General features: G+C 47.1%; 1 protein-coding gene and 1 long non-coding RNA gene across 2 annotated transcripts; one reads left to right on the forward strand and one right to left on the reverse strand.

Annotated features, from left to right (window-relative positions):
• The first annotated feature begins 1,534 nt into the window (after positions 1–1,534).
• On the forward strand, positions 1,535–27,352 carry EHHADH (enoyl-CoA hydratase and 3-hydroxyacyl CoA dehydrogenase). The gene is made up of 7 exons (XM_064666676.1): positions 1,535–1,643; positions 8,152–8,255; positions 8,987–9,159; positions 10,754–10,865; positions 11,104–11,208; positions 17,143–17,484; positions 24,894–27,352. Exons 1-7 carry the CDS (start codon positions 1,573–1,575, stop codon positions 26,162–26,164), a joined length of 2,178 nt encoding a protein of 725 aa, XP_064522746.1. The 5' UTR covers positions 1,535–1,572; the 3' UTR covers positions 26,165–27,352.
• Positions 21,290–24,812, reverse strand: LOC135419837 (uncharacterized). The gene is made up of 3 exons (XR_010433185.1): positions 23,737–24,812; positions 23,468–23,603; positions 21,290–21,543 (listed from the first exon to the last, which is right to left on the reverse strand). It is a non-coding gene; the product is annotated as an uncharacterized LOC135419837 (long non-coding RNA).

The following is a 27,352-nucleotide window of genomic DNA, read 5'->3' on the forward strand; positions in this document are numbered from 1 at the left end:
TCAAAACACTTCAAGTTAACATTCCACAACAAGCTGATCAGAGTAAAACACACATAGTCGAAACCAACACCCTACAACCCATGGGAAAAGCCAGCCCTTATTACACACCTGTGTCTGGGAGAAGCACCAGGGATGGGCAGCCAGGCAGCAACAGAACCATGCAAAAAGCCATCAGTTCCTCAACATCCCGGAATTTTCCCTCTGAACAACCTTCTCTCTCTCTCTGAAATGACCTTTACTGTGAAGGATATATTTTGTAACACTAGAATCTACCTTCCCCCCTCCTACATTTTAGCTACTTTTGCAAGTTGATATTTTTCTAAGGAGGATTTTACCATGTTGGAGAGTTTCCCCCTTCCTCACTCCATGAGTTAATTAGTTCACATGCTCAGTCTTTCCCTTCTTTTGGGCTGGTGGGTTCCTTGAGTTGATGGTCATGATCTGCCCCCACCTGAATTACCTTTTACCCAGTCAGAGCTGATTCCAGCACAGCTGCTGATTTGGCTTTATCAGTTTTTTCCTTACCTTGAGGATTCTACCAAATGTCTTTGTGGCCTGTAACTGTCCCACTATCAGTGGCACATCCTTCCCCAGCTTTGTTAATCCCCAGGTCCGAAACCACTGAAATATGTCAACCCTTAACGAGGCAGTTCTACCAAAAAGTAATTTGTCTTTCCAACCCCTAGAAACGTCTCGTGGGTTAAATCTCCCTTCTTGCTGATTAGGCTTGAAAGTGTACAAAGACCAAACATCCAAGAACATCCTTTCTCAGGAAAGGTTTTACATATTCCGCATTTTGCAACAGCAGCAGAGCCACCGCTTTCTTAGGCTGGTCTCGAGCACAGGAGGTCCAAAGGATGTCTTGCACCCTGCAGTTCTGGGAGTCTTACATGTCCACTTCATCTAAACTCATCAAGTCACTCCCAGTTTCTCATGATAATTAGTGAGGATGTAAAGATGATTGTACCTCACTTCTAAATGTGTTGCAGCAAAAGAGTGAGCATTGCCAGCTGCAATGTAGATGTAACAGAAGAGCAGCAGCTTTCATTCCCTTTTCATGCTCTTACTTGCCTCTTTCGGCTTCTGTTTAACAAACTTTCTCATTTAGAAGTCAAGCACAACTGCAGTGGGGTTTTGCTGGTTTGTGAACAGACACTGAATAGACACTATGGTCCCTGTTACCCAACAGCTCTTTAACTGCAGATGTTTAGAAAGGGCCTGTGTAAAGCCAAAAGCACACAAGTTTTTTCAAAACACATGGAAAAGGAACATTTCAGGGGCTCCTACAGACGGGTGTTTGACTTTAGTTTTCACTGGCTCGTGTTTGAGACCGCACGGACCTTTCTCCTCCAAGACCGGTATTTAGAGGTGAACTCCTGAACCGAGCGTGGCTCCGCTGCTGTTTGTGGGGCGGGGCGCGGCTGGCCCGGGGACAGGGGGGCTGGCCCCGGGACAGGGGGGCTGGCCCGGGGACAGGGGGGCTGGCCCGGGGACAGCGGGGGCTGGCCCGGGGACAGGGGGGCTGGCCCGGGGACAGGGGGGCTGGCCCGGGGACAGCGGGGACAGCTCGGCATGGCGCAGTACGCGAGGAGCTCCGCCGTGGCCGTGATCCGGCTCCGCAACCCGCCGGTGAACACGCTGAGGTACCGCCGGGACCCGCGGGGCTGGGGGGGCTGCGGGGCCGGCTCCGCGCCCGGCGCTCCCCTCCCTTGGGAGCGCCCTTCTCCTTCTTTTCCGCCTCGCTCCCCCTCTCCGTGCCCTAAGGAGGCTCCTCCCGGCGCCAGGGAGCCCCTGCCGGGGTTGTTCTGCACCGCTCGGTACCCGCAGAGGCCCCGGCGGCTCCTGCAGAGGGAGCTTGGATCTCTCTTTTCGAAAGAAAATGCTGAACTTCGCCATGACTTCTGCTCGCTCTTGTAGTTTCGGGGGGGGGGCGGTTCACAGCACAAGCGCCAGGCTCAGCAAACTCTACTTTCTGTCATCTCCCCTTCTCCTATTTCTCATCACCTTCCAGCCTTTAAACGCCAAGACGCTGCTCCCAGCAGGACACAGCACAGGCAGCGTTAGCAGTGCAGCGGCTCTCCCTGCAATTCCCCCGGTGCTCTTTGGTGCAAAACAGCATTCCCTCAGGTTTCCTGGCCTGCCCACACACTGCACGGTCCCTGTGCCATCCAAGTGTGCACAGAGGTGAGGGCAAAGGGCTCTGTGGGAAGCAGGCATGGCTCAACAAGCAGAGCCGGCACCAGAGTTAAACTAGGGCTGGCAGAATTAAAGCAGTTCATTTGCCTTTTAAAAACAATTAAGGGACGGACCTCTCAATACCGGTCTTGGAGGAGAAAGGTCCGTGCAGTCTCAAATACGAGCCCGTGAAAACTAAAGTCAAACACCCGTCTGTAGGAGCCCCTGAAATGTTCCTTTTCCATGTGTTTTGAAAAAACTTGTGTGCTTTTGGCTTTACACAGACCCTTTCTAAACATCTGCAGTTAAAGAGCTGTTGGGTAACAGGGACCATAGTGTCTATTCAGTGTCTGTTCACAAACCAGCAAAACCCCACTGCAGTTGTGCTTGACTTCTAAATGAGAAAGTTTGTTAAATAGAAGCTGAAAGAGGCAAGTAAGAGCATGAAAAGGGAATGAAAGCTGCTGCTCTTCTGTTACATCTACATTGCAGCTGGCAATGCTCACTCTTTTGCTGCAACACATGTAGAAGTGCAGTAAGATCATCTTCACGTGCTCAGGTAATTATCATGAGAAACTGGGAGTGACTTGATGAGTTTAGATAAAGTAGACATGTAAGACTCCCAGACCTGCAGGGTGCAAGACATCCTTTGGACTTCCTGTGCCCAAGACCAGCCTAAGAAAATTTCCAGGCTGCGCTCACAGTAAATATTTCATCCTTATCATGAAAAATACAAAATACAGAGCCTAAAGAATCTTGGAATCACCAAGGTTAGAAAAGACCTTTGAGATACCGACTCCAAGCGTTAACAGAAACAGATATGTGCTTAAGGAACCTTAACTCTCCTCTTTTGAGAAGTCCTGGAGAAAATCCAAAATTGCCTTCAAACAGCAACTGCACACAGCTTCTCCAGGACAGACTCTGCTTTTACTGCCTTTTCCTCTTGGCCCCGCAGTGCCCTCCCAGCAGGATGCAGCTCTGGCACTCCGAGGGTGACACAAGGTGTGCTTGTGGTCCTGTCCTGAGTCCCAGGAGGGAGAAGGGAGACCCTGGCAGACTTTAGATCCATTAAACTATAACTTCAGACATGCCTGTGGTCTTTGATGGCATGTCAGGACACACCTGTTTTAGAAGGGATCCATCATTCTCTCTGGCTATAGCGAGGAAAGGCAGAGCACACTCTGATCCTTGTGTGCTCCTGCAGATTTATGTTCCGGGCACAGGGGAGCAGGTCTGTGCCTGCAGCTGGAAGTGTTTGGCTGCACAGGTGACAGCAGGCAGTGAGTTACAGACTGGAGCCGTGTCCTGCAATCCTGGAAATCTCATTTCACAGCAGGTACAGATGCTTTTTAAAAGACTGGTGAGTTTTTGCTGCTCTGCTCCAGCCTCCCCCGTCTCTCCCCATTATCCGTGGCACTCGGTGCCCATTCCCAGCTCCCAGGCCATCACACTGGCCTTTAGCACTTTAGAAGCCACTGGTGGGCAGGAATTTGCTTTCTCCTGTCTGGCACCATCCACTGCTGCACAAGTCCCTGCCAGGCAGTGCTTTCCTGAGGAATGAATGCGTGCTGACTTGTGAGTCTGGCAGCACGGAGACGTGCCAAATTTGGTTTGTTTGGAGTGTTTTTTCCTGGTTTGCAGAAGGTTAGTGTTCAGAGATCCACATTTATGAGACCGTGACATCGAGAGAAAGGATTTACATATGCAAAGAACTGGGAGTTTTGGGGACAAGACTCACAAGAGAAAGGACTGACCACCCCTTATTAGCAGAGACAGGCTGCTGGCACTGGGAATTAGAAGGATGTGAAGGAATATTTCAACATGTGAGCTGACAAGGGCAGAAAAGCTCTGAGGAGAATAGAGAAGGACATGTTGTAGGGCAGCTTATGTGTGGGATTCTGTGATGTATAACAGCATAACAGGTATGGGTGGAGAAGCTCTCCCTGGCTGCCAGGATTGTCCTTCTTACCCCAATCACCATAATGATCCGAAAATGTAAAGGAGATTAGAGAAGCTGCAATTTTGGACAGGTAGCAGTGATGGGAGAATGTGATTACCCATTTTGGGCTGGATCAGCACCTCATCAGGATGAGATGCAGAGAGAAAATTCTGGGATGAATAAGCATCTGCTTCCTAAAACAAGTCCTCTAAAATCCCACCAAAAGGATGCCATTCTGGCTTTGGCCTTAATTTATGTGCATGACTATTTGGGCTGTATTAGCAACTTATCACACAGCAACGTGTGACAGCAGCTACTACACAGCTGGATCTGACACTGAGGCAAGAGACAGCAGAGCAGGTAAATCCAGCACATGGAGATTCAGTTTCAGGAAGGGAATTAGGTAAATACCCAGCAGTTATTTCAAAGAAAAACACTGGAGGAAGCTGTGCAAAGGACAAGAAGCCTGTGACAAGGGGAGAGCCTGGATTGTTGTGCAGGTTTGGATTTGGAGGTTTTTTAATTTTATTAGAAGCCCAGGTAAAGTGTTCAGCAAGTGATGTGGTAAAAGCCCTGCATGACTTGATGAGAAAGCAAAGAACACTAAGGGAAAAGTTTGATTTTTCTTGAGAAGTGGAAAGCTTACTCAAATGAGGAGGACAAGAAAAATCTGTAAAACATGACAGGGGAGATGCAAACTGGAAATTAAGAGTGAAAAAACAGAAAGAATGAAGGCATTCTAAAAAACAATAGCAAAAAGTTCATCTAATAAAAAATATAACCCAGGACAAGCTTACAGGATGCCAAGCTCAAAATTGGCAGTGACAACTCAGGAAGGGATCCTCTCCCTTGGATTCAAGTCTCACTTCTTTCAATGTGACTAAGACAATTTTCAGATTCCCTTCAATTGCTTTCTTTTTTTTTTACATTAAAGAAATTCACATTCATAAACCACAGCTAAAATCTAAAATAATTAAGGTAAATAATGAAACCTTGTTACAAATCCAGCACATTGCTACTGCAATGAGTTACACAAAATAAAACCAACCTGGTGTGGTCACCTCCGAGAATATTCTCTTACCCCAGTGCACACCTGTTCCTTAACAGCACCTGCTTTGTGGTTCTGAAACCTGGAACACTGAATCATCTCAGCAGAATCACTTTTCCTGCAGTCAGAATAGTTTCCATGGTGGAGCTGACTACATGGGATGCAGCCTTGATGGGAATGCATGGAGGGAATTTTTGCATTGTTACTGCTAAATGAATGACACTGTCACAGTCATGAAGTACTTATGCAAATTATAGTGACTTTTTGTTTCTTTAATGCTCTCGCTGTTTGAAGTTGGGGTACTCCTGAGTGTTTTTACAGTTTTACTGTCATACATTTTACTATGATGCTTTCATCGAAAATTGCATCTTTTAGTACCAGTTACAATGTGTGAGTGACAAAGCAAGGCAGCCTGTGTGTTGGACTGTGACAAATCCAAGGCAAACACATCACTCCATCTTAGGAGAACAAGCAACTGCAAAAAGTCTCATTTTTGTTCCTTCTTGTCCTACAAAAAATCCCACTGGGAAGATGCCTTATGGAGAGAGAAGAAATATTTGTGCAAGTACTGAGACAAGTTATTCTCTGGCATAAATTGTTCTGCTGGGTTAATAAAAGCCATGTAGGTATTGAACTGTTAATTTCTGGTAGCCTTGATGATTGGTTTTTATTCTGGTAGGAGCATGTTGTTGTAAGTGCTAAGGGCTTGTAACTGATTTCCTGCATAAAATCCTTCCCCTTCCATTTATTGCAGACTTTTAGATGGCCATTTGGCATCTGATGATCACATGCCTGGAACAGACACAGAAATGCTTTGATTGCTTCTTGTCTGTTCCTGACAGAGCTGTGCCATTTGTCTGTACAATATTTGCAAATCAGTAACTTAACATTGGTTTGGGTCCTGGTACATATGTTTTTCCACCTATTTGCACCATGGTTTGTGGAGTGGAATGACATTTCCTAATGGTTTTCCCTGTAATTCTCCCAGACCCTGGGTGAGGCCACTGTTGCTGTGGCCTGGCTCTCCACTGAGGCACAAACAGAACTCCCAGAGCACTGGGTGCAGCCTGTGGGTGCTCCTCAAATAGCAGCAGCCACAGCACTTGATATGCCAAGGGGAGAGACATGAGAGACAATTTTTTAACATATTAAAACATATTTAATATATTAAATTTGGAAAGGCTTTCATATTCTGCTACATGGACACTGTGTATACGGTGGAAGGACCTTTACCAACTCACCTCACAGTCTTTCTTTGCCATGGCCAAATTATTCTCATTTTAGGTTTCAGCTTTCAGAACCATTACTAGCATCAGACTTCAGTTGTCTTTGATGTCTGGGTGAGGCAATTTGTACATAACTGGCTGTTCTCTCTCCAAAAATAACCCTTCTCCCAGTCTCTGGTTGTCAGGTCTCAGGACCCCCACTGATCCTTCTGCGTAGCACGACCTTATCCAGGCAGGCGGTCCCAGAGACCCTCCTAGACAGTCCCCCTCAGCCAACAGCCCTGATTAACAGCCTTTGCTAATGGCCTGTCATAACTTTGGGTTTTGAAGGAGAAATATGCAGAGGCTGGCTGGCAGTCCTTCACACAACCAGCTTACAGGAGACTCCTTGGGCTCCCCGGGTTTTCCTTTTCAGACTATGGCTTCCCACCATTCTGCAAGCTGTTGCCTTGTGTAAATACATGTACACACGAGTACAGTGATGTGTTTTTCACCTACTTTATGACAAGCTTCCTTTTTTGATGAAATGTCCTCAAGTACATAGAAAAACATGCCCAAACTGAGAATGCCTCGGGCCTTTCTACTGGTTCTGTGTAAATAACAGTCCTCTCCACTGGGCATCAGCAGAGCTCTGCTCCCTTTTCATCACCACCCAGCTTTGTGTAAAGCTGGGCTCAGGCTTTGGAGTAGGTCTGGGAAGGAAAGCTGTGTTTATAAAGGACTGGGCAAGCATGTGATACTTGGATATTCCTCCAGCCTCCAGCTGCTTATGGCCCAGATTTTCTGAATCAGAGGCATCTCTACACATGGTGTATGAGTACCCACATGTACCCAGGGCAGTCTCTCACAAACTGTATACTTAAAACTGTGTGTATATCAGTATATTTTAGTATCTAAATTATATATACACACAATTTGTATTATTATTAACAAGTGTTAATGCTTCTATTCTTACCTACCCTCTCTATTGTTACCACCTTCTAAAACACTGTGCTCTCCATGTCAATCCATACACACACATGTATCTATAAATTATCTTTTAAGAATCAAATGTAAAGTGGATATACAATCAGGTCATATCTTTTAAGTATCTGATATGAAAAAATACTATTTATGCTTTTACAGGTCCATTTGAAATTCTTCATTAATTCTTTGCTGGCCAGATTTACTGCTGGTGTCTGGAAATATCTGTTCACATGAGTCAAAAGACATTTTATGCCCAAAACTTCATGCCCAAATCCCCTTTGACAGGATCCCACACCAGCTTAAGTCTGGACCTACATAGGGATCTTCACAAGCATTAAAATCAGCACAGCCCCAGCCTGTATCAGGTGTTTAAAAGACAGATTTTTTTTATCCCTGGAGCTCCTTTCCCTCTTAAAAAGTTCTTAGATTATCAGTGGTTTAGCATTAATTACTTTTAAATTATGCCAAACTGTTTTCCTGAAAATCTGAATGTTTAATTCATAAAGACATTTCCAAAAGAAGGTTTCCCTGTGCTGCTGGCTGTGGAAGCAGCAGTGTCATAGCCTGGAGAGGACTCCCCAGGCAGTGACTGACAGGTCTGCAGTTGGCTCTTTGGATTCTGGCTCTTGTCCTTGAGTTAGGAGGGAAACTAAGGAAAGGATTCACCTGGAGAGGCTGTGGCAGCAGGCAGACTAAGGGACAGACCTGCTCATTTTCACTGGGGTGCTTGGTGTTTGTAACCTCTTGGAAGGGGAATGTAGTTGACTGTTACTCACTGGATCTCTATTTTGTTTCAGTTTTGCAGTTCTCCAGGCTTTAGAGGATGGACTGGAGAAAGCAGATGCAGATCCCTCAGTGAAAGCTGTTATGATTTGTGGTGAAAATGGGAAATTCAGTGCAGGTAAGACGTCAAACACAGCCTGAGCAAAAGAGGAAACACTCTCCACCCACCCACCATGTCTGAAGAGTCTCTGCCTCGTAATGCTGATAAAAGTCCTGATTTGGCTGGAAATGGCCACAAGGCTTTGTCTATTCTGCTGTGCCACAGTTGACATGGGGCACATGACAAGCTGGACTGTCCAGGCCAGAAACAAGCTGGTCTGTTCATGGTGAAAGGAGGGACAGCTGCTCATGTCCATGAGGTACTGGTGCCTCCTTACTCTCCATAGCTTTGCATAAAATATCTGGACCATCAACTAGTTTGGTGTATGGAATGTACCTGGGGTGGGGCAGTGTTGAATAACAGATCTTTTCCAGTTGTAGAAGGCCAGGAAGCTAGGGAATTTCTGTGGAGCCCTACACTGCTTGTCAGTAGTAACTTGCACCTGACTGTTCCAGACTCGACGTATTTTTAATTGCACCAAAGATGTTAGCAAATTTCTCCAGTGACTGCATGATCTTTGCAGGTACTCTGCATTTTTGTACTCAGCCTTCCCCTGAGCTCTCTGAAAAGGATCAAGGATCAGGTTCCTTGAGGGTGGTCCCAAAAAGGGTTGGTTCCTGTTACCCACTCCCCTGCTCCTCAGGGGAGTGGGTGGATGTGAGCAGCTGTGTTCAGTGGCTCAGAGGGAAGGATTGCTCCAGTCACCGCCTTGCCCACTAATTCCTGCTGATGTCTCTGTGCCACCCCAGGAGCTGACATCCGAGGGTTCTCCTCTCCAAACAGACCAGCCAAGTCCTTGGCCGCCCTCGTGTCCCTCATAGAAAGCAGCAAGAAGCCGGTGGTGGCGGCCATCGAAGGCGTCGCCTTGGGAGGAGGCCTGGAGGTGGCGCTGGGCTGTCACTACCGGGTGGCACACGTGAAGGTAACACACACTGAGAGCCAGAGGGGCTGGTGGAGGCATCAGGAGCCATGGGCTGCAGACAGGGTGGGAGCCTGCAGAGCAGTGGGACAGCCTGCCTTTCCTGGGCCCCTCTGCCCAGAGGAGAGCGGCTTTACAGCTGCAGGAGACAAGCCTGCATGCTCAGGCATCTCTCACCTACACCACCACCCTTGAGGGGCTTTCATAAGTCCTACTACGTAACTCACTTCAATCGTTTCTAAATATAAAATTGATTTGTACCTAGTGGGATAAGATGGCTGCACAGGAGCTTCAGTTCCCGCATGTTAATTTGCCCTCGGTCTCGGCAGTCATTATCTGTGTTCTGATGCAGACAGCTGTATCTTACTGACTCATGCAGCGTGACTTTCTCTTATTTATTTTTTTCTCCAGCCCTGTGAATATTGCATTCTTTTTCTGCTCATAGCCTAGTTTCAATAGGTAGTTGAAACTCAGCTAGTATGGAGCATTTAGGGTCAAATCCCCATGAGCTCTGGGCCCCCAAGGAGCTCTCTGACCAAAAGACAGCTTTAAGAGTCTTAGGAATTGATCTGGCTTTTTTTTCTTGAAGCCCCTCCTTTGAGCAGTACCTGATCTCCTTATGGAGGCTCTTCCCTGGCAGGGCCATCCCCTCACTTTTCCAGTGTGAATCACTGATTCTCCATGACAGTGTGGGTTGCTGTAACAGCATAAAGAGCTATTCTACATCACCCTGTGTGCCACCTAAGGTGGGTGCCACAGAATCATTATGGTTGCAAAAGACCTCCAAGACCAAGTCCAACCTTTGACCAAGTACCACCGTGCCCACTAAACCTTATCACAAAGTGCCAAGTCTACTGGCACTACAAGTGGTGGTCTTAAAGCAGCTCCAAGTCTCTTAAAAGCTGAACAGAAAATTGCAAACTATTTTTTTTTTAGAGGAAACAAAATCTAGATAGATTTTTAAGAGAAGGCAAGACCCCGCTTCCTGCTGCTCCTGGCTTCCCTGCCATAACTCTGCTGGATGTCAAATGCACCAAGAGACGTTTGAAGAGAGATTAGGGAAGAGTTCAGAGTGTTCAAGGCCAGGTTGGACAGGGCTCTGAGTAACCTGATCTGGTGGAAAGCATCCCTGCCCACAGCAGGGTTTGGAATGAGGTGGTCTTTAAGGCCCCTCCCAACCCAAACCATTCTGTGATTCTTTACTAAACTTCCAGGAACTAGAGTAGAGAGGTAACAGTGAAGCCAGAGTGCTCTCCAGCATTTGGTAACAACTGCTTGAAAGCCTTAGCTGACACATGGCAATCTGGGGGATGCTGTGGGCCCCACAGCTCTCCCCCAGTGCTGTGCTGGCACACAGACATCCACAGAAAGGTCATGTTTTCCTTCTGTTGTACAGAAGTCCTTGAAATGGTCAATTGGGCTCTCGTCTTAAATGTCTTATGTGGCAAAAAGCAAGGATGAGGTTTCTGTGAAGATGTTTTGAGGCTTCTTAGAGGAGAAACGTGTGACATATCAGATTGGTGTCCCCCTGTTCTGCTCAGTTTGTAATTACCACTCATTCTAATCAGTTTTCTTGTTGAATTTTGCTTCATTTTAGGCTCGGATGGGTTTGCCAGAGGTCACCCTTGGGCTGCTTCCAGGTGCTGAAGGCACTCAGCGACTGCCCAGACTGATTGGGGTCCCAGCTGCTCTGGATATGATCACCACAGGTAAGTGCTGTGTCTTGGCCTTGCTCTCAATATAAGAACATGACGTGGAGTTATACCACCAGCTTGGTCTAAAAAACAGGAATTTTTTACCTGTGTACCTGCTTGGGTTGTCATTCAACTTGCTTCCACTCATGAGGGGCTAATTACCAGCTACACACCAGTGGTTTGGTCAGGTGGAAAAGACTGAAATTGCCCCTCAGGCTCCACTGTAGTCACCTTATTTCTCTTTTTATCACAGGAAAACACATTCCAGCAACTGAAGCACTGAAGCTGGGCTTGGTTGATGAAGTGGTGGAAGAAAACACAGTTGAGGCAGCAATTCGCCTGGCAAACAAAGTGATTGGTGAGGAAAGAGTTGTAGCAATTCCAGGAAATAATTGGTGATGTTTCAGGGCTGAAGAGAGTCAGAACAAAGCCCACCAGTTTGTTCCAATTTGTATGCTCCATTCTTGAGTTTTGGCATCCACATAAGATGGAATTAATTGCAGAATTTGTTTTCTGTTGTCTGAAGTGAAAAAAAAAAATCACATTCTGAAAAGCTGCAGAAATTCAAGTGAGATTCAGAGAACTGGTACATACCAAATAATCCTGCTTTTTAATTATATATCCAAACTCACATGCTCCCCTGGGCTGCACCATGCTGGTTTTGGGGAGTAAATGCTCTTTCCATCTATAGTTCTGGATACAGCTGGCACTGAATGCATTCTGGTTGCACTATCAATAATGGCTGAGCAAAAATTACTTTCTCCCTTTCGTGGAGGGGCTGGCACATCCTCAGACCAATTTAATAATCCATGGTCTGTGAGTGACTCTGTCCCTAATCCTTTGGGTACCACGTAAAAAAAATGGCCTGTGGAGATGGGAGGGATGTGGAGAGACTTTTTTTTTCCCCACCCTAGAAATAACAGAATGGAATTCACTGGAGTTAACTCAGGAAGAGGAACATTTCTTGTGCAGCATGAGGAGCATTGCCTTGAGAAAAAACAGGATATTTTTCCACTAGAAACCTCCTTGTACCTTTGGAAGCAGACCATGGAGTTCCATCAGGAGCTCTGTCACAGTGAATTGAATGCAGGGAACCAAAACCCTTCCTGCTTTGATCACATGGTCAGTGTTGTCCCAAGATGGGGTGCTGCTTTTGCTCCTCCAGTTCTCTCCACTACAGACAAGGCCCTTTCCTCACCTGTGCTGGAAGCTGAGGCAGCCTAAGCCTTGTCCTAGGGCACAAAGTACTTGAAAGAATGGGCTGCTCTTAAATATCGGTGTCTTGCATCCTTCCCTACACCTTGAGATGTACCAGACAGGGGCTACAGGTATTCTTCAGCCAGATTTTCTGTAGCAGATGCCCTTCCTTCTCACTCTATTCATCCTGTGTTATTTTAGGACTTCATTTTCTAGTGCAGAATCAATGACATAAGCAGTCCTCTTTTCTCTTTCCCTGCATGTCAGCAGACTAAACATAATTCTTTAGCAAGACGTGGGTGATGGTGATGTATTTCACTACTGCTTCTAAGAAAAACAAAGATACTTTGGTTCACTGAGTTTGTCTGTTTTGAATGAGAATTCTGCTCCTCCATCTGTTGGGAGAGCAGTGAAATATTATCACTCTTCCATGCAAATTAACCCAACAGTGTTCCCTCTGATGTACCCTCTGGGCTCTGAACGATGCCTTGCACAAGATCTGTTCCAGTATCGATGGCAGCAGCAGTGCATCATGAAATGAGTAATGGATACACTGCTGGAACTGGCAAGCCAACAAACATTCTGGATTTCAACAAATGCTACGTGAAATCGGCTGAAATTTAGATATTTTCATGCTTCTTTCTTTTGTGACAGATATTGTGCAGTGGTTGACAGTTGTGAAAACCAGCTTGACCTTAGGGGAGAAGCTCAGGAAGGAATCAGTGAGCACTCTATTCCTCAGGGTAACTCGTTTTCTGGAGCTTATGTCCACTACCACTACTGGCAAATTCTTCTTCTGTAGCTTCATCTTCTCTGGAGATTGTCACTACCAATTTTTTTTTTTTTTTTTGGAGAGTTATGTAAGCAGACAAGGACCCTGGCTGGATGTTCAGCAGGTAACCTGTCCCAGTTTTACTCATTATTAGACTTTCAATCCGTTTATTGCTGGTTTGAGTTACCCCAGTAAAAATGAGTAATGTCACTGACGGTGTTTCACATCACACTAGATATCAACTCCCACAGGACTTCAAAAATGCTTTCAAACTCTTTCCAACAGCTTTACTGGCATTTTTAGTACGTGGTTTTACAGTGAAAGCACTGGCAAGCCAGACAATCTATTTCTTTTCTGCTTGAAAAAATTCCTCATTAGACCCTGCAGAAGACCATGACAAGTTTTGATGCACCATTTACCCCCCAGGTTACCTGATAATTTGAAAGAATGGTGTACCCAGAGCCTGTTTGTTCCTTTTGAGTCATTCCTGGCTTTGGCCTTTGCCTGAAATTAATAATTTTCCTGCCATACCAAGGCAAACCAGCACTTTTATTTCTCTCTATCAAGCACTAACAGACTGCAGAAGAGATGACAGTCTTGCATGGCATTTGTTCACAGAGTTTTGTTTTCAGCGAATAGTTTTCAGATAATCTTAATAAAACCTAAGAGTGTACAAAAAAAGCCATGCCAGAAGTCCACTGGCTTTGTGTGGCATGCAGCATTTTGTTTCAGATGAGATTTTTTTTAAACATGAAGCTAACAACTGCTGACTTCTTCCAGAGCAGTCTGGCTAAATAACTAGTTTTGTCACTGCTGGAATTTCTATTCCTGGGAAGGCTGTACTGCAAGATAAGTCTCAAAGAATCAATTCAGAAATCATTTTCTTCTAAAGCTTTCTCAGTGCTGGAGCTGCAGTATCCCATGGCAAGAGATCAGTCTCAAATGACTGGCCCTGCTGTAGCCAGGGTCCTTGATTATTGTTGTGATACACAGTTGACAGAGGGATGTTGGGAAAGCATCTTCATACATTTTTATGGATTGTACCTAATGAAGAACACCTTCAAAACAGTTAAGTGGGTGTAGGAATACACAGAGGCAATTACTGATTCTGAGTTAGATCTTTCATTGAAAACCAGTAATTATATATTGCAGATGGGAAGCAAGGATAAGTTCCCGGCCCCTCCAGGCAAGAGAAAACATCTTCACTTCTGAAGGCACTTTTTAAAAGGAATAGACAGGAGCCAAATCCTCAGAGACAAGGAGAATGTCCTTTCGTTAAATGTGCTTGGTGATCACTGCAGTAATCCAAAGCTGCATTTCAGGCTTTTCCCAGCTGATGGCATCACAAAATTGACAAATTGCTGGAACTGCTGGTGGCAGGCAGCAGCTTGCAGCTCATCCTGCCCACAGCTTGCTGGCCTGCCCTAGTCTTCCTCAGCTGGAGGAGAAAAGGGCTGCTGGTCCTTTGCACGGCAGACTTTGAAGCTCTTCGTGTACAATCACACCTTGCTTTCTGACCACGTCAGCTGACTGACTTTTAGCATCTCCTCAGAGCACACCAGTATCCATGGCTTGCACCAAAGAGACGAGGAAAATCAGTGCAATTTGGACTAGCTGAGCCCCCACAGGTATTAAACTGCGTGGAAGGATGATGAGTTTCTGACTGTAAAGCCACTGGGAGTGACTGTGGAGGAAGCAGTTGTTTCTCTCGAGGCTCATAAACCCCAGAGGCGTAACAGATCCTGCTGGAGGTAATTGGATGCTGGAAATGGAGACTGGGGGAGAAAACCTTTCCATCACAGCTGTGAGGGCCTTGCTGCGTCATCTCTGCCAGGATGCACAAAATAAAGACATTTTAATCTCTCCCCAGGCTCTTTAGACAGAAGGCCCAGGAAAGTGCCCCTGTGACACAAAGAGAGTTTGTGAAAGTTCTGACACGGACTGGACTTGTCTCTGGCAGGGCTGAGACCACTGCAGGCCTGAGGGGCAGGGGCCAGGCTCAGCTTTGTTCCTCACAAATTCACAAGCAGCTCACTGCACCAGGAAGACTGTTAGGCTGGCCCTGCCTCTTGCAAGGCCATCCTGCAGTATGCCAACATTTTACATGGTATTCTTTTCTTTAAATAGCACAATATTTGACACTGCATGTATATGTGGTGCTTTTGCCAATGGAAATTTTATAGACTGGATCTATCCTTCGTGCCACCTGGCCCACAAACCCTGGGCAAACAAAGCAGGGATCTGTGCCGGCTTCTGTGTGTGGATGGTGCTTTTCCCTGCAGCACTGTTCATCATCTTCCTGCTGCTTTGATTTCAGAAATCAAGCCATGAGTGTCCCACACTGATCTCTTCTTCCCAGGTTTGGATTCTGATCATTCTTTCCTGTTCACAGATATGTCCTTTATTCTTATTGGCGTTGCAGAAGCAAAAATATTGCATGGAGATGCTGTAGAAATATTTAGCAAAACCTATTTAGCTTGCAGCTAAATAAGAGTTTTATTACAGGACCCTGAGGAGAGTTGCTTTTCTTTCTTACTCTGAAGAACTGTCTCCTGTCCCCAATCAGTACTCTGCTGTCTGAAGAACAAGCTTAAAGGCTCCCTGTGGTCTTCCTCTTTTACCAGTCCTTTCCACAGAGATGTTATATGAAGTCCCTTAATCTGCCCAGTCTTAGGTGGCCTTCCAGCCACCAGATCAGCTTTCTGGGACAAACCTGAGCTTTCTTCTTGTGATGGAATGAAACCCACTATTTAAGTCCTAAATAAAGAGCATGTCAGGGTTAAAAACACAGATTTAGGGAAGAAACAAAGGGTTCAAAAATAAAGGAACATGACTAAATCCTGCAATACTGGAAGATAAAAATTACATCCACTGTCAATATAAAAACATTTTTACGAACTCTGATTACAAGGGAAGCTACTTACACAGCAAGTGTTCATCTTTTTATGTTCTCTACAAGGCTTAATTAAAAAGCCTGAGCTCTGAAGACCATTATTTCAGGAACACAGCATAATAACTCATTCTGGAAACTCATGTTTCTGTTTCTCTTAAGCATTGCTCAGTCTTGCAGGAAGAGCTTGAGTCAGGACAAGTTCTTTGGGCACCCATTCCTGCAGTACTGCCATTATTCCTGCTCTTCAGCATCCTCTGGATGACTTCCTGAGTCTTCTGCTGGTGCACTGGCATTTCCCTGACTCAGACAACAGGAAAAAACGGGGAGCTGGATGCAATATGCTGCCTTGGAAGGAAGTGTGGCAAGGGCAATGAGACTGTGCCCAGGGAGCTTCTCAGCAGAAGGTTCCCAACCCACCACCTTGCTGTGGTGGCAGTCCCAGCTGCTTCTGGGAACAGCACTGCAGCAATCCATGCAGTGACATGCTGCAGTTAATGATCTGGATGTGGCTGTGATGACAACAGGGTCTTTGTGAAAATGTTGCAGGATTAAGGGGATACATTCTGGATTTCTGATCTTGTTCTTCCACAGTCTTTACTGAGCAAGCTGCCATTAAGAGCACAGGAACCCCTGAGAAAAGCCAGGTCAGAGCTCTCTCAGCAGGCTCCGAGTTTGTGCTTCTGAAGAAGACATAGGATTTTGGCATCTGAAATATAACTAACTTCTCTCAATTAAAATCCTTTCTAGGTATCACCATAGCAACCTCTGTCTGTAATGAGCTTCACATATTTGTGTGGCTGCTTGATTCACCCCTTGCTGACACAGAAACATGAACTCTCCCTTGTTATTGATTTGCTCCCCAGCTCATGCTGGGTGAGCTTTCCTGGTGGTTGGCCCCCAAGTGAATTGAGGGGCTCCTGCAGTCAGGGAACAGCTGAAATCAGGGTGTATTTCCCACTCTCTTATCCATGCCTGGATCAGCACCCTGGCTGGAATGCCTCTGGCTAGCAAAGTCAATTGGGCACTGGGTACTAAACAATACTGGAGGAAAACTTGAGTACCGAGGCTTATAAGGAAGAGCCATATGAATGTGGCAGCTGGGACCGTGGAGGAGGAGAACTGGAGAAGTCAGGGCACTCTGGGAGCTGAGAAAAAAGGAAAGAATTACTTCTTTGAAACTGAAATCTTACTTTTTTTGAAGTCTGAGAAGGGACTTGAAAACTTGCAAATGTCAGATCAAGCAGAGGTAAGAAGAAATGTCAGATGTTGTAGTTCTAGACCCATCTCACTGTGCCATGCAAGCCCTAATGCAGTGAGATGCAGAGGGAAAAATAGGTAAACTGCCTTCCCATCCTGTGGAATGGGGTGGAAAGACTATGTCTGAAAAGATGTAGATGCTTTGTTTTGTAACCCTGTTTCTCTCCCCCCAGGCCAGCCCCTGGGACCCCGCAGGCTCAGCCTGAAGCCGGTCCCCAAGCTGCCCGACATGGAAGCCTTTCTCAGCGAAGCCCGTGTGAGGGTGAAGAAGCAGGCGCAGGGGTGCCTGGCTCCGGAGCTGTGCTTCCAGGCCGTCAGGGCCGCCACCCAGATGCCCTTCGCCGACGGGGTGCGCAGGGAGCGAGAGCTGTTCATGGTCCTGCTGAGCTCGGGCCAGGCCCGGGCCCTGCAATACGCGTTCCTTGCCGAGAGAGCCGCGCAGAAATGGACAACTCCCGGCGGGGCCTCCTGGAGCAGCGCGACCCCACAGCCCGTCCGCTCTGCGGCCGTGATCGGTAAGCGAGGGACAGGGCTGTGGGGCTGGCACGGAACAGCGGGTGTGGGGCACCAGGGAACGGCAGAGCTGAGGGGGATCACTGTGATCTGTGGGGCACCAGGGAACAGCAGAGCTGAGGGGGATCACTGTGATCTGTGGGGCACCAGGGAACGGCAGAGCTGAGGGGGATCACTGTGATCTGTGGGGCACCAGGGAATGGCAGAGCTGAGGGGGATCACTGTGATCTGTGGGGGATCACTGTGATCTGTGGGGCTGAGCAGAGAGAACAGCAGAGCTGAGGGGGATCATTGATCTGTGGGGCTGAGCACAGGGAACAGCAGGGTTGAGGGGGATCAGTGATCTGTGAGGTTGAGCACAGGGAACAGCAGGGCTGAGGGGGATCACTGATCTGTGGGGCTGAGCACAGGGAACAGCACAGCTGAGGGGGATCACAGAAGGCAGGAGTGGGATTCCCAGAGTCACACCCATCACAAGCACAGATACTCCACCCAAAGAGGGAAGTTGTCACTGCATTGGCAAGCTCAGAAATTCACATGGCATCTCGTATCCCACTACATTATTACCTGCTGCCACATCTTTCTTTGGAAGAATAACTTCCTCTCACTTCAAAACCAGCTTCGTGTGTGTGGACCACAAGGAGTCTGCTCCCTTTTAAACACTCTGTGTCCTGGCTTTGTGTCGTGCTAGAAGCACGTTTGTATGAAATTCTCCTCCTCCTGGTCTAGTTCTGCACTGCAAGTGCATGTGCAGAGTCACTCAGGGATATATTAATACAAAAAATGTTTTGACAGCTGTATTTTAAGAAGATTTCATCTCACTGGGATCCACTCCTGCCATTTTGTAGCCCAGCAAGATAATGCCTTCATTAATTTTTTATAAGAGCAATTTAAATAAAACCTTTGATGCACTGCTGAGATTAAAAAAAAAAAATCTTTCAACTCTGCCTGTTGATAGTAGCACTAAAAAATGGTTAGGCAAGTAATGGAGCCCTTGGAAAACATCCACTCTGCTTCAAGGAAATCTCACCAGATCAACACTACTCTTTTCTGGGTGTTTCTCAGGACTATTGAGCTGTCTGACAGTTCATTTCAGCCATAACACTGGGGTTTTTTGGAAGCTCCCTTCTCTTCATTGGCTGCCATGCCATATTTTTAATAAGAATAATTTTTAAACACTGGTCCATAAACCCTGGGTGGAGGATCTGTGGCTGTTAAAGCATTCAGGTAAAGAGGCATTAATTATTGCCAAGTGTATTCTGTGGCTTGAAGAGCACAGAACTTTGGACACAGGCAGGTCCCATCCTGAAATGTGTGCTCTGCCAGGAGGGGCTCTTGTTGGAGTTTGTAGGAATGCCTGGGTGACTGGAATGGACATTCTTTGCTATGTACTGATAAACCAGCCAGAACAACACACTTGCAAAGACCTAATCGCTGTGACAGTTTAGCCAGAAGGGCTGTTAGATCTGATCTGCCTATTTTGGTGCTGTAACTGAGCTACAGAGAATTCTGAGGACAAATTGCAACCTCTATTTGAAAGCTTCCAGGAGAAACGTAACCTGTATCTCATTTCCAAACTGGACTGGCTGGGCTGCATCTCTCCCATCCATTGGATTAAGTATTTGCCTCATCTCCAGACAGATTTCTGAATTCTGGTCTGAAATTGCCCCAAACTCATGCCCAAGTTTCAGTGTTTTCATAGATGATTACAAACAAAGCTCAAATTAACCATATTTCTGCAGAATAAATAAACTAAGTGCTTTCATACTTCTGCTGCAGAGCACAGTCTGTCACACTCTGCTCCTTGTCATGACCTTGAACTTCACCTGATTTTTCAACACTTCCTAAACATGCATAGCCAAAGTGGGAATAGCATTCCAGGAGTAATTACACCAATACCAGGTACCAAGATGTTTCTTCCTTGCTCCTACTTAGTATGCTCAGGGTAAGAGCCAACTTTCATACTCGCCACATTTAACACATCCTGTTAATTACCTGCTGGCAGGGAGCAGCTGCACCCCGGGGATGGGGAGCCAGTGGCAATAACACCTCCTGGAGAGCAGAACCACAGAATCTGCCAGGCAGGAAGGGATCTCTGAATGTCGTCTTGTCCTCAAATGACATCACCTGGAGCCACTTGCCCAAGCCCATGCCCAGACATCTTTTGAACATCTCCAGTGATAAAGGTTCCACAACCTCTGTGGGCAACCTGTGCCAGTGCTCAGTCAACTCCACAGTAAACAAGTTGTTCTCTTATGTTCAGATGGAACTCCCATGTTTCAGTTTGTGCCTATCACCAGTGGCCATGAGTCTGACTCCATCTTCTTTACACCTTTCTCTCAGCTACTTATATTGGTGACATCCCTCCAAGCTGGAGTCACAGCTCCCTCAGCCCTTCCTCATGGACACACTGCAGTCCCTTAATCACCCTACTGGCCCTTCACTGAACTCACTCCACATCACTCTCATGCTGGGGAGCCCGGAGCTGGACCCAGCACTCCAGGGATGGTCTCATTAGTGCTGAGTAGAGGGGCAGGATCATCTCCTTCAAGCTGCCAGCAAGACCCCTCCTAACACAGCTCCACATACCATTAACCTTCTTTGCCACAAGGTCATATCACTGCTCAGACTCAACCTGGTGCCCACCAGCACCCCCAGACCCTTTCCTGGGGAGCTGCTTTCCAGCCCCCAGCATGTGCTGGTGCACAAGACTGCTCCTCCTTGCGTGCTGGCCTTTAGCAATTCCCCGTGCTGAGCTTCCTGAAGCTCCTACCCACCCATTTCTCCCCCTGGATGGCAGCACAACCCACTGCTGCATCAATATTTACAGTACCTGAGCAGGGCAAGCAGGGCAGGCCCAGAGATCACAGCCAGGACCCACTGGAAGTACAGGTGATCAAGGAAAGTTCCCAGGATGATGCAGGTACAAGATAAAGGTGGGAAGTCACTCTTCAGGCTGAGGTCTGGATCAACAGCATCCATAGCCTGGCACAGCCACAGTAACCCACCAGAACTCCTCCAGCTTGGCTTAGGAAAGGACTACAGACTCAGGTCTGAGCTTAAATGGGGCTCAGAGGCCCATACAGGTGGGGGAGGCTCCAGGTGTGGCTGCTCAGGGACATTAAAGCTCATCAGTGCGCTCAGGGCCATGACACTCACCCAGACCCCGATGCCTTTGCTGAGTCACTGCTCCTATCACTCAGCCCCCATAGCCCACCAGTATAACTTGCTCTGTTTATGCTCTTGTTGATGTCATATTTTATTTGATGTGACATCTCCTGTTTCGGAGGTTCTTGATTGCCTTTTTTTAAACCCTGAATCCCACACCAAAGTGGCACTGATTTCCACCACTTCTTTCTGCCATTTGTTGTGTTTCTTCTGCTTCCTCTAGAAGGTTTTCCTCCTATTTTGCCTTTTGATATCAGTGAAATGGCAAGTCTGTTAAAGACAGGTGGAGAACATGCCAACACAACTGTAATTCTTCTTTCAGGCTGCTGTAACAAAGTCATTCTCCAGCCAGTGCAATGCTCTACAGCGTTTTGTAACATCACATTTTTGATCTTAAGTACATCCTTGCAGCACCAGAAATCAAAATTTTAGGGATGGTTTTTGAGAGACTGGCAGCTTTTAAAACTGTGCTGCTCATCCATGCAAGCATTGAGTCTACCGAGGTGACCCAGGGTCTCTCTATTTTCACTGCAGGGAGGAGGACAGTCAGAGAAAGATATTGCGTCCCTTTAGGCTGTCAGAAATCAAGCAAACCTCATTTTGCAACTGTGCTGTGCTGTTTCACACACTACACCCATGTTGCACTGTGCTGCTGCTTCCATCTTTTATTGCTGCACAATGTGAAGCAAGTGAGAAGATCACGTTGAGTTTTTCATGTTGACTTTTTGTTTCATTTGCTCGTTCTGAACTCTTGGCTCCCACCTCTTTTCGCTGTCTCTGGCTCCTCATCACCCAGAAAAAGAGCTCTTCTCCCTCTGTCCCTTCCAACTGCATCTCCCCATAGCTCCCTGCCTGCCTGGAGTATCACATTACTTCTGCTTGAAATTAGTACCCTGAAACAGAGAAAGCAGCAGCTCCAGTCTGCAGCAGCCCGCCACCACCAATTGCTCATTGTTGTTTTTAACAGGAAAACTGGAACAGTCTTTGCATATTTTTACCCATCTATAAAGGATTTTTTCCATTGCCAGGCATTTTAAAGTCCAAATATTCATTAGAGTTCAGAATGTTTTCCACTGATCTGTATTTCTGTAGTGCGTGTGACTACACAAGTTGCCTTGTACATATTTCAAGTGCTTTTGTTTTGAAATTTGTTTTTAAAGTCCTTCAATTAATTCTGTATGATTTTTCGTATTCTGAGTACCTCGTGACAGATCAATAATTAACCATCATTATTCACTCAGCTTGCCCAGCAAATGGATTTGTCATACCCATATTTGGCCTGAAATTACATGTGTTCAAGTGTAGTTTTATTTATATGTCAAAGCTTCATTTCACAACAAAAGACCAGGAGCAGGATGGCTGGGCACTGTTCTTGTTCCTGAGGCAGATTTCAGTCTTTTTTGGGAAGATGTGCCTTGGACATGAAAACAGTCCCCTGCCTGCAAGATGAGAATACAGGGTTTTTCATGGTTTGGGGGAAGTGAGAGCACTATTGAGTAAGAAAATGGAACATGCAGTAGAAATTCTGGAGTAGTTCCTCACCGTGTTTTGGTCCGTGTGATCTGAGCTGAGCATGAGACATCTCCCTTCCTCCTCCTTCTACAGCCTTCTCACATGTAAGACCCAAAGATTCCCTACCACTATTTTCTGCTCTAATATATTCTTCCCCAAGATCACTTGGCTTTATGAAACGGAAAAGGGGAGTCCTCAGAAATGCTCTTTCCCTGCTGGATAGCCAGAGCTCTCCTTAGTTTTATAGCCCAATTTTAGAAAATACCTCCAGGGGAATCATGCTGTGCAAGCTCTAATGTAACAAACCCCTTGGGGCTTTCATTACTCTCTCTGCCAGCTTCATTAAACATCATTTCATACAGGCCACTGCAGAGTTCTGGAGGAAGTTGAGAGACAGCTTTTCTAGGTCAGAAACAAGCTTGGCAAGCTCATAACTTATCCGTAAGTCTGTGCCTGTGGCCTAGAAAGTGTAGTACTACGAGCAAGTGTGCCTGTCCATCATGGGATGGCTGAAACCCACGTGGGAGCACTCATGATGAAAGCAAAGAGGGGAATCACCTCGCACCACTGCAGAGCTTCCCTGCAAAAGAAGGCTGGGGAACGTCTGCTCATGGAAGAGGTTTGGATTCAGGAAGAACAGTGGGCTCAGAAGGCGAGAGAACTGCTAAGATTTCAGTCACAAGGCTGAACCTGAGAGGAACAGGAGTCAGTAAGACCCAGGATGTGTGAAGAGCTTGGAAATTCTAGGGAAAATCCCAGGAAATGAAGAGACTGAAGAGGGAGCCGTGTGGAACTGCAAACACTTAAGCCTGATGTCTAAAGACACCTTATAGACAGGGCTGGGCCTGGGGAATGAGTTACCCTCCTGTACTGCCCAAGAAGAGAGCAGTTCCTGTAGCTCACCAAAGACAGGGAAAAACTGTCCTTAACTGTACCTGCTCCCACATCCAAGGCTCTGGGGACTGTGCACTATGGAAGGAGCTACTTGTGTTTGGGTTTTTTCAGTCAGCAAACTGTGGACACTGAAGTACTAAGAGCTGGTTCATGTTATTCTAGTTTTATTTTCAAATTAGTTTTCAGTAGGACTTGATTATTAAGTAGCAAATCTAATTTCCTAGAAAGGAACTTCAGCACTTGCTTAGAAGTGGTAATGATGGTTTATAAGCAGGCTGCCAGCTAGTGATGTCAGTAAAAACTATCTTCTGGTGGCTGAGTAGGGAGTGTTTGAAATGTCTTGTGTGCACACAAGCTGAGGCTGGGCAGAACTATACCAAGGATTTGTAGCACGCAGGAAAAACGTCCTACCTTGCTTGACCTTGGTTATTGGAACTTCTTTGAAGGATGACATCATTTCAGCTCTTCTTTACAAAGCTGCTTTAGGCAAATTTTTTAATCCCCTTTTTTTTCTGTATATTTGTTTGGCTGACTTTCATTTGTAAACCTGGGATTAAAAAAAATCATTTTAACAGAATTATAACAAACCTCTGCTTTGTCTGGTTGGTGCTTTACTTAGGATATTAATAATCCTTCCATTCAGATGCTTCACACTTCTAAAGCTGGTAAAATGGGCTGACCTTCTCTTACTAGTTTGCATTAACTTAGCTGGAAAAGCCTCCATCGTGGGAGAGCAGGCTCAGTGGTGTGGGTTGTGTGTCACAGGAAAGGGTAAGTGTGCAGCTTCATTTGATGTCACAGAGGGCAGAGCTGGTGGAAGGGATCAAGCCAGTAATCTCCACACTGGTATTCCTGATGGTGGTGGCACATTTATGGTCTTGGAGAGGAAAAAAAAGCACAGCATAAATTCTTTAACAGGAATTCTTTAACTGTGTGGTTGGACAAGGAAGGCTGTGACTTTGGGAATCTCCAGATGTTAGGAATGACCTGTGTTGGAGGACTTGGAGAGTGGGTAGAGATGCCTGATATGAAGTATGAACAGCAGGCAAAAGGCTACTGATGTGCCAGAGTGCTTTAAAAGGAGAGAGAAGGTGTTGAATTCTGGATTGGGAATGCTGTGTCACTTCCATCTCGTTTGTCCTGGCAACAAGAGACACACAAGACATTAGAGACAGAGTTTAGAGCAGATCGAAGTCCAAGAGTCTTTACAGAAAGAGCAGCTGAATTTTCCTTGCTCCAAAGATTACATGATGAGGTGTGGTGGGAGAAGAGGAGGGAGACAAAGGGGAAACTAGGGAGAAGGAGGGAGAACCCAACTGTCTGAGCTTACCTGGTGTCAAAATCTTACTAGCAAAGTATTTGCATGCTGCCCAAAACAGACCATCTCCCAGGAGCAGTGGGGCACTGACAGCCTCAGGGGGAAGCTCGCTTTAAACCTGCCTGCAGAAGATGGTAGCAGGGTTGCAGCTGTAACTCAGATTTTCTCTCTTTGATCTCCAGGTTCTCACTCAAGTGATGCTGGTTTCCATAGGTATAAAACTTGGCAGGGAGAAGACATGAATCAAATGATCTGTGCCCACTGGGTGAATCCCACTGGACTTTTGTGAGCTTGTAAGGACACTAACTTGCCTTTGTGCTACTGCTTTTCAAACATTAGGGCTCGCTGAAAGAGAGAATTCCCCTCCTGTTTTCCAGTCTTCAATTCTTTTTTCTGTGTGTGCACCACTTGTTTTGCAGAGGCTATCACTTTTTATCCTGGAGATACAAAGGAAATTATACTGTCAAGTGATTAATTTTCCATTCATAGTCTTTGATTCTATCTCACTTTTATCCCTAGGCCTGGGAACAATGGGCAGAGGCATTGTGACTTCTCTGGTTAAGGCCAACATACCTGTGGTAGCCCTGGAGCAGGATCTGGAGTATCTGAACATGGGAAGAAAAGCTGTGATGCTCCTTTTGGAACGTGAGGCGATGAAAATGGGGCTGGGTGCCCAGACCCTGGATTTCCATAACCCTGCACGTCTCCAGTTCACTGTGGACTTTGATTTGTTGCGTGACGTGGATCTCGTCATTGAGGCTGTGTTTGAGAACATGGCACTGAAGAAGGAAATATTCCACAAGCTCTCGAGGATCTGCAAGCCAGGGGCCTTGCTGTGCACAAACACATCAGCCCTGAACATCGACGAAATAGCTTCTGCCACCAGCCGCCCACAGCAGGTCATCGGCACCCACTTCTTCTCCCCTGCCCACGTGATGAGGCTGCTGGAAATAATCTATGGCCGCCACACGTCCCCCACGGCCATCGCCACGGCCGTGCAGCTGGCCAAAGCACTCAAAAAGGTTGGAGTGGTGGTAGGGAATTGCTTTGGGTTTGTTGGGAATCGAATGATGTTCCCGTACTTACAACAGGCAGTTTTCCTTTTGGAGGAAGGGAGCAGACCGGAAGCGGTGGATCGGGTCCTTGAAGATTTCGGGTTTAAGATAGGGCCGTTCCGCATGTCCGACCTGGCTGGGCTGGATGTGGGCTGGAGGTCGCGGCAGGGCCAGGGCCTCACGGGGCCCTCGGTGCCCGCGGGGACGCCGGCGCGGCAGCGGCAGGGCCAGCGGTACAGCCCCCTGCCAGACCTGCTGTGCGAGAGCGGCCGCTTCGGCCAGAAAACCGGCAAGGGCTGGTACCGGTACGAGAAGGCCGGGGGCAGGACAGCCACGCCAGACCCGTGGCTCCACAGCCTCCTGGCCCAGTACAGGGACACCCACGGCATCGAGCCCCGCTTCATAGACCAGGAGGAAATCCTGGAGCGGTGTCTGTTTTCCCTCATCAACGAAGGCTTTGCCATCCTGGCTGAGGGAATAGCGTCGGGCCCAGAGCACCTGGATGTGATTTACATCAATGGCTACGGGTGGCCAAAGCACAAGGGCGGCCCCATGTTCTACGCCTCCACCGTGGGGCTCCCCCGCGTGCTGGCCAAGCTGCACAAGTACTCTGAGGCCCATCCTGATGTCCCTGGGCTACGGCCCAGTGCCTTTCTGAAAAAGCTGGCGGCTGTGGGGAACCCCCCCATCAAAGAGTGGATGTCCTACCTCAGCCAGCAGAGCTCCAGGCTGTGATTCCACTGGTGGAGGCTGATCCCATGGAACCAGTGCTGTAATTGCACCATCTTTTCCAATCAAACCCAAAGTGCTACAGGCTCAAAAACAATGTCATGAACCTTCCTGGGCCTTTGCAGGAAATAACTTTGGCCAGTGATTGATCCCAGTCCCCCTCTTGCTGCAGGTAACCACTGCCTTCATCCATCCTCCTTCCTCAGCCCCAGCCTCACCCACCTTCTCACACACTGCTGTGTAAAGGCCTGTCTCATATTGCACTGCCCCTGGGTTGTCACAGCTGTCCTCCTCTTCCAGTTTGTCTATGGGAAGGCAGGGAAGAGCATCCACAGCCCACAGTGCAAATCATGGTTGGAGCCAACAGAGAGATGATCACAGTTCACCCCAGACCAGCTGGATCTACCAGATCCTGCCTTCAATCTGTTTCTCAGTTTGTTCAGTTCTTTCCTGTGGAGCCCACCTCCACTGGATTCTCTGGATCTCCCACGGACATCCAGCTGAAGCCTGATCCCTTCCTGCTGCTGTGGGAGTGCTGGCACAAGGGTGTGGCACCTTTCAGAGATAAAGTCAAATGAAGTGGAGAAGGTCTGGGCAGAGAGCAAGGGGCAGGGCTGGTACCATCCCTCCTCGCTGCTGCAGAGGAGACTAATAAATGCCAGAAAAGCCACAAATACATCAACCTGCCTACAATGCCCTGTGGTGTTGGCTCACGACTGGCCTTCTACATCCAGACTCCATCCTCCCTTACCATTATCCCCACCTGGCTTTGTCCAAGCAGAAACATCTTCTGGCACCTCTTCAGTGTGGAAATGTGTTGCCATCACTCCCCCATCTTGCCTGCCTACAGCTACCAGGTCTTGGGGCTCAGCAGGCTCTAATTGACCAGATTCAAACGTTTCACATTTTCACATGGGCAGAAAGCACACTGAGAAGGGCAGGGCACAAGAGCTGTGCAGGCAGGGGCACTGCTGCAGGCAGGCAGGGAGGTGACAGATCCCTAGCAAAGAGCAGAGGAGAGGGAGAGGGAGCCAAACTTGCTCCAGGCTTTGGGACAAAGTCTCCCATTTCACGTGTCTAGTAAATGTATCTTGCAGCCTGATGTGGGGAATAGGCTGGTCTGGGTTCCCTTCTCAGGGACACTGAATGTCTAACTTTTGCTTTTAATTTAATAAAACTGCTTTGATAATCTAA

The sequence above is a fragment of the Pseudopipra pipra genome, chromosome 10 (genome assembly GCF_036250125.1).
Source record: "Pseudopipra pipra isolate bDixPip1 chromosome 10, bDixPip1.hap1, whole genome shotgun sequence".
NCBI lineage: Eukaryota > Metazoa > Chordata > Aves > Passeriformes > Pipridae > Pseudopipra > Pseudopipra pipra.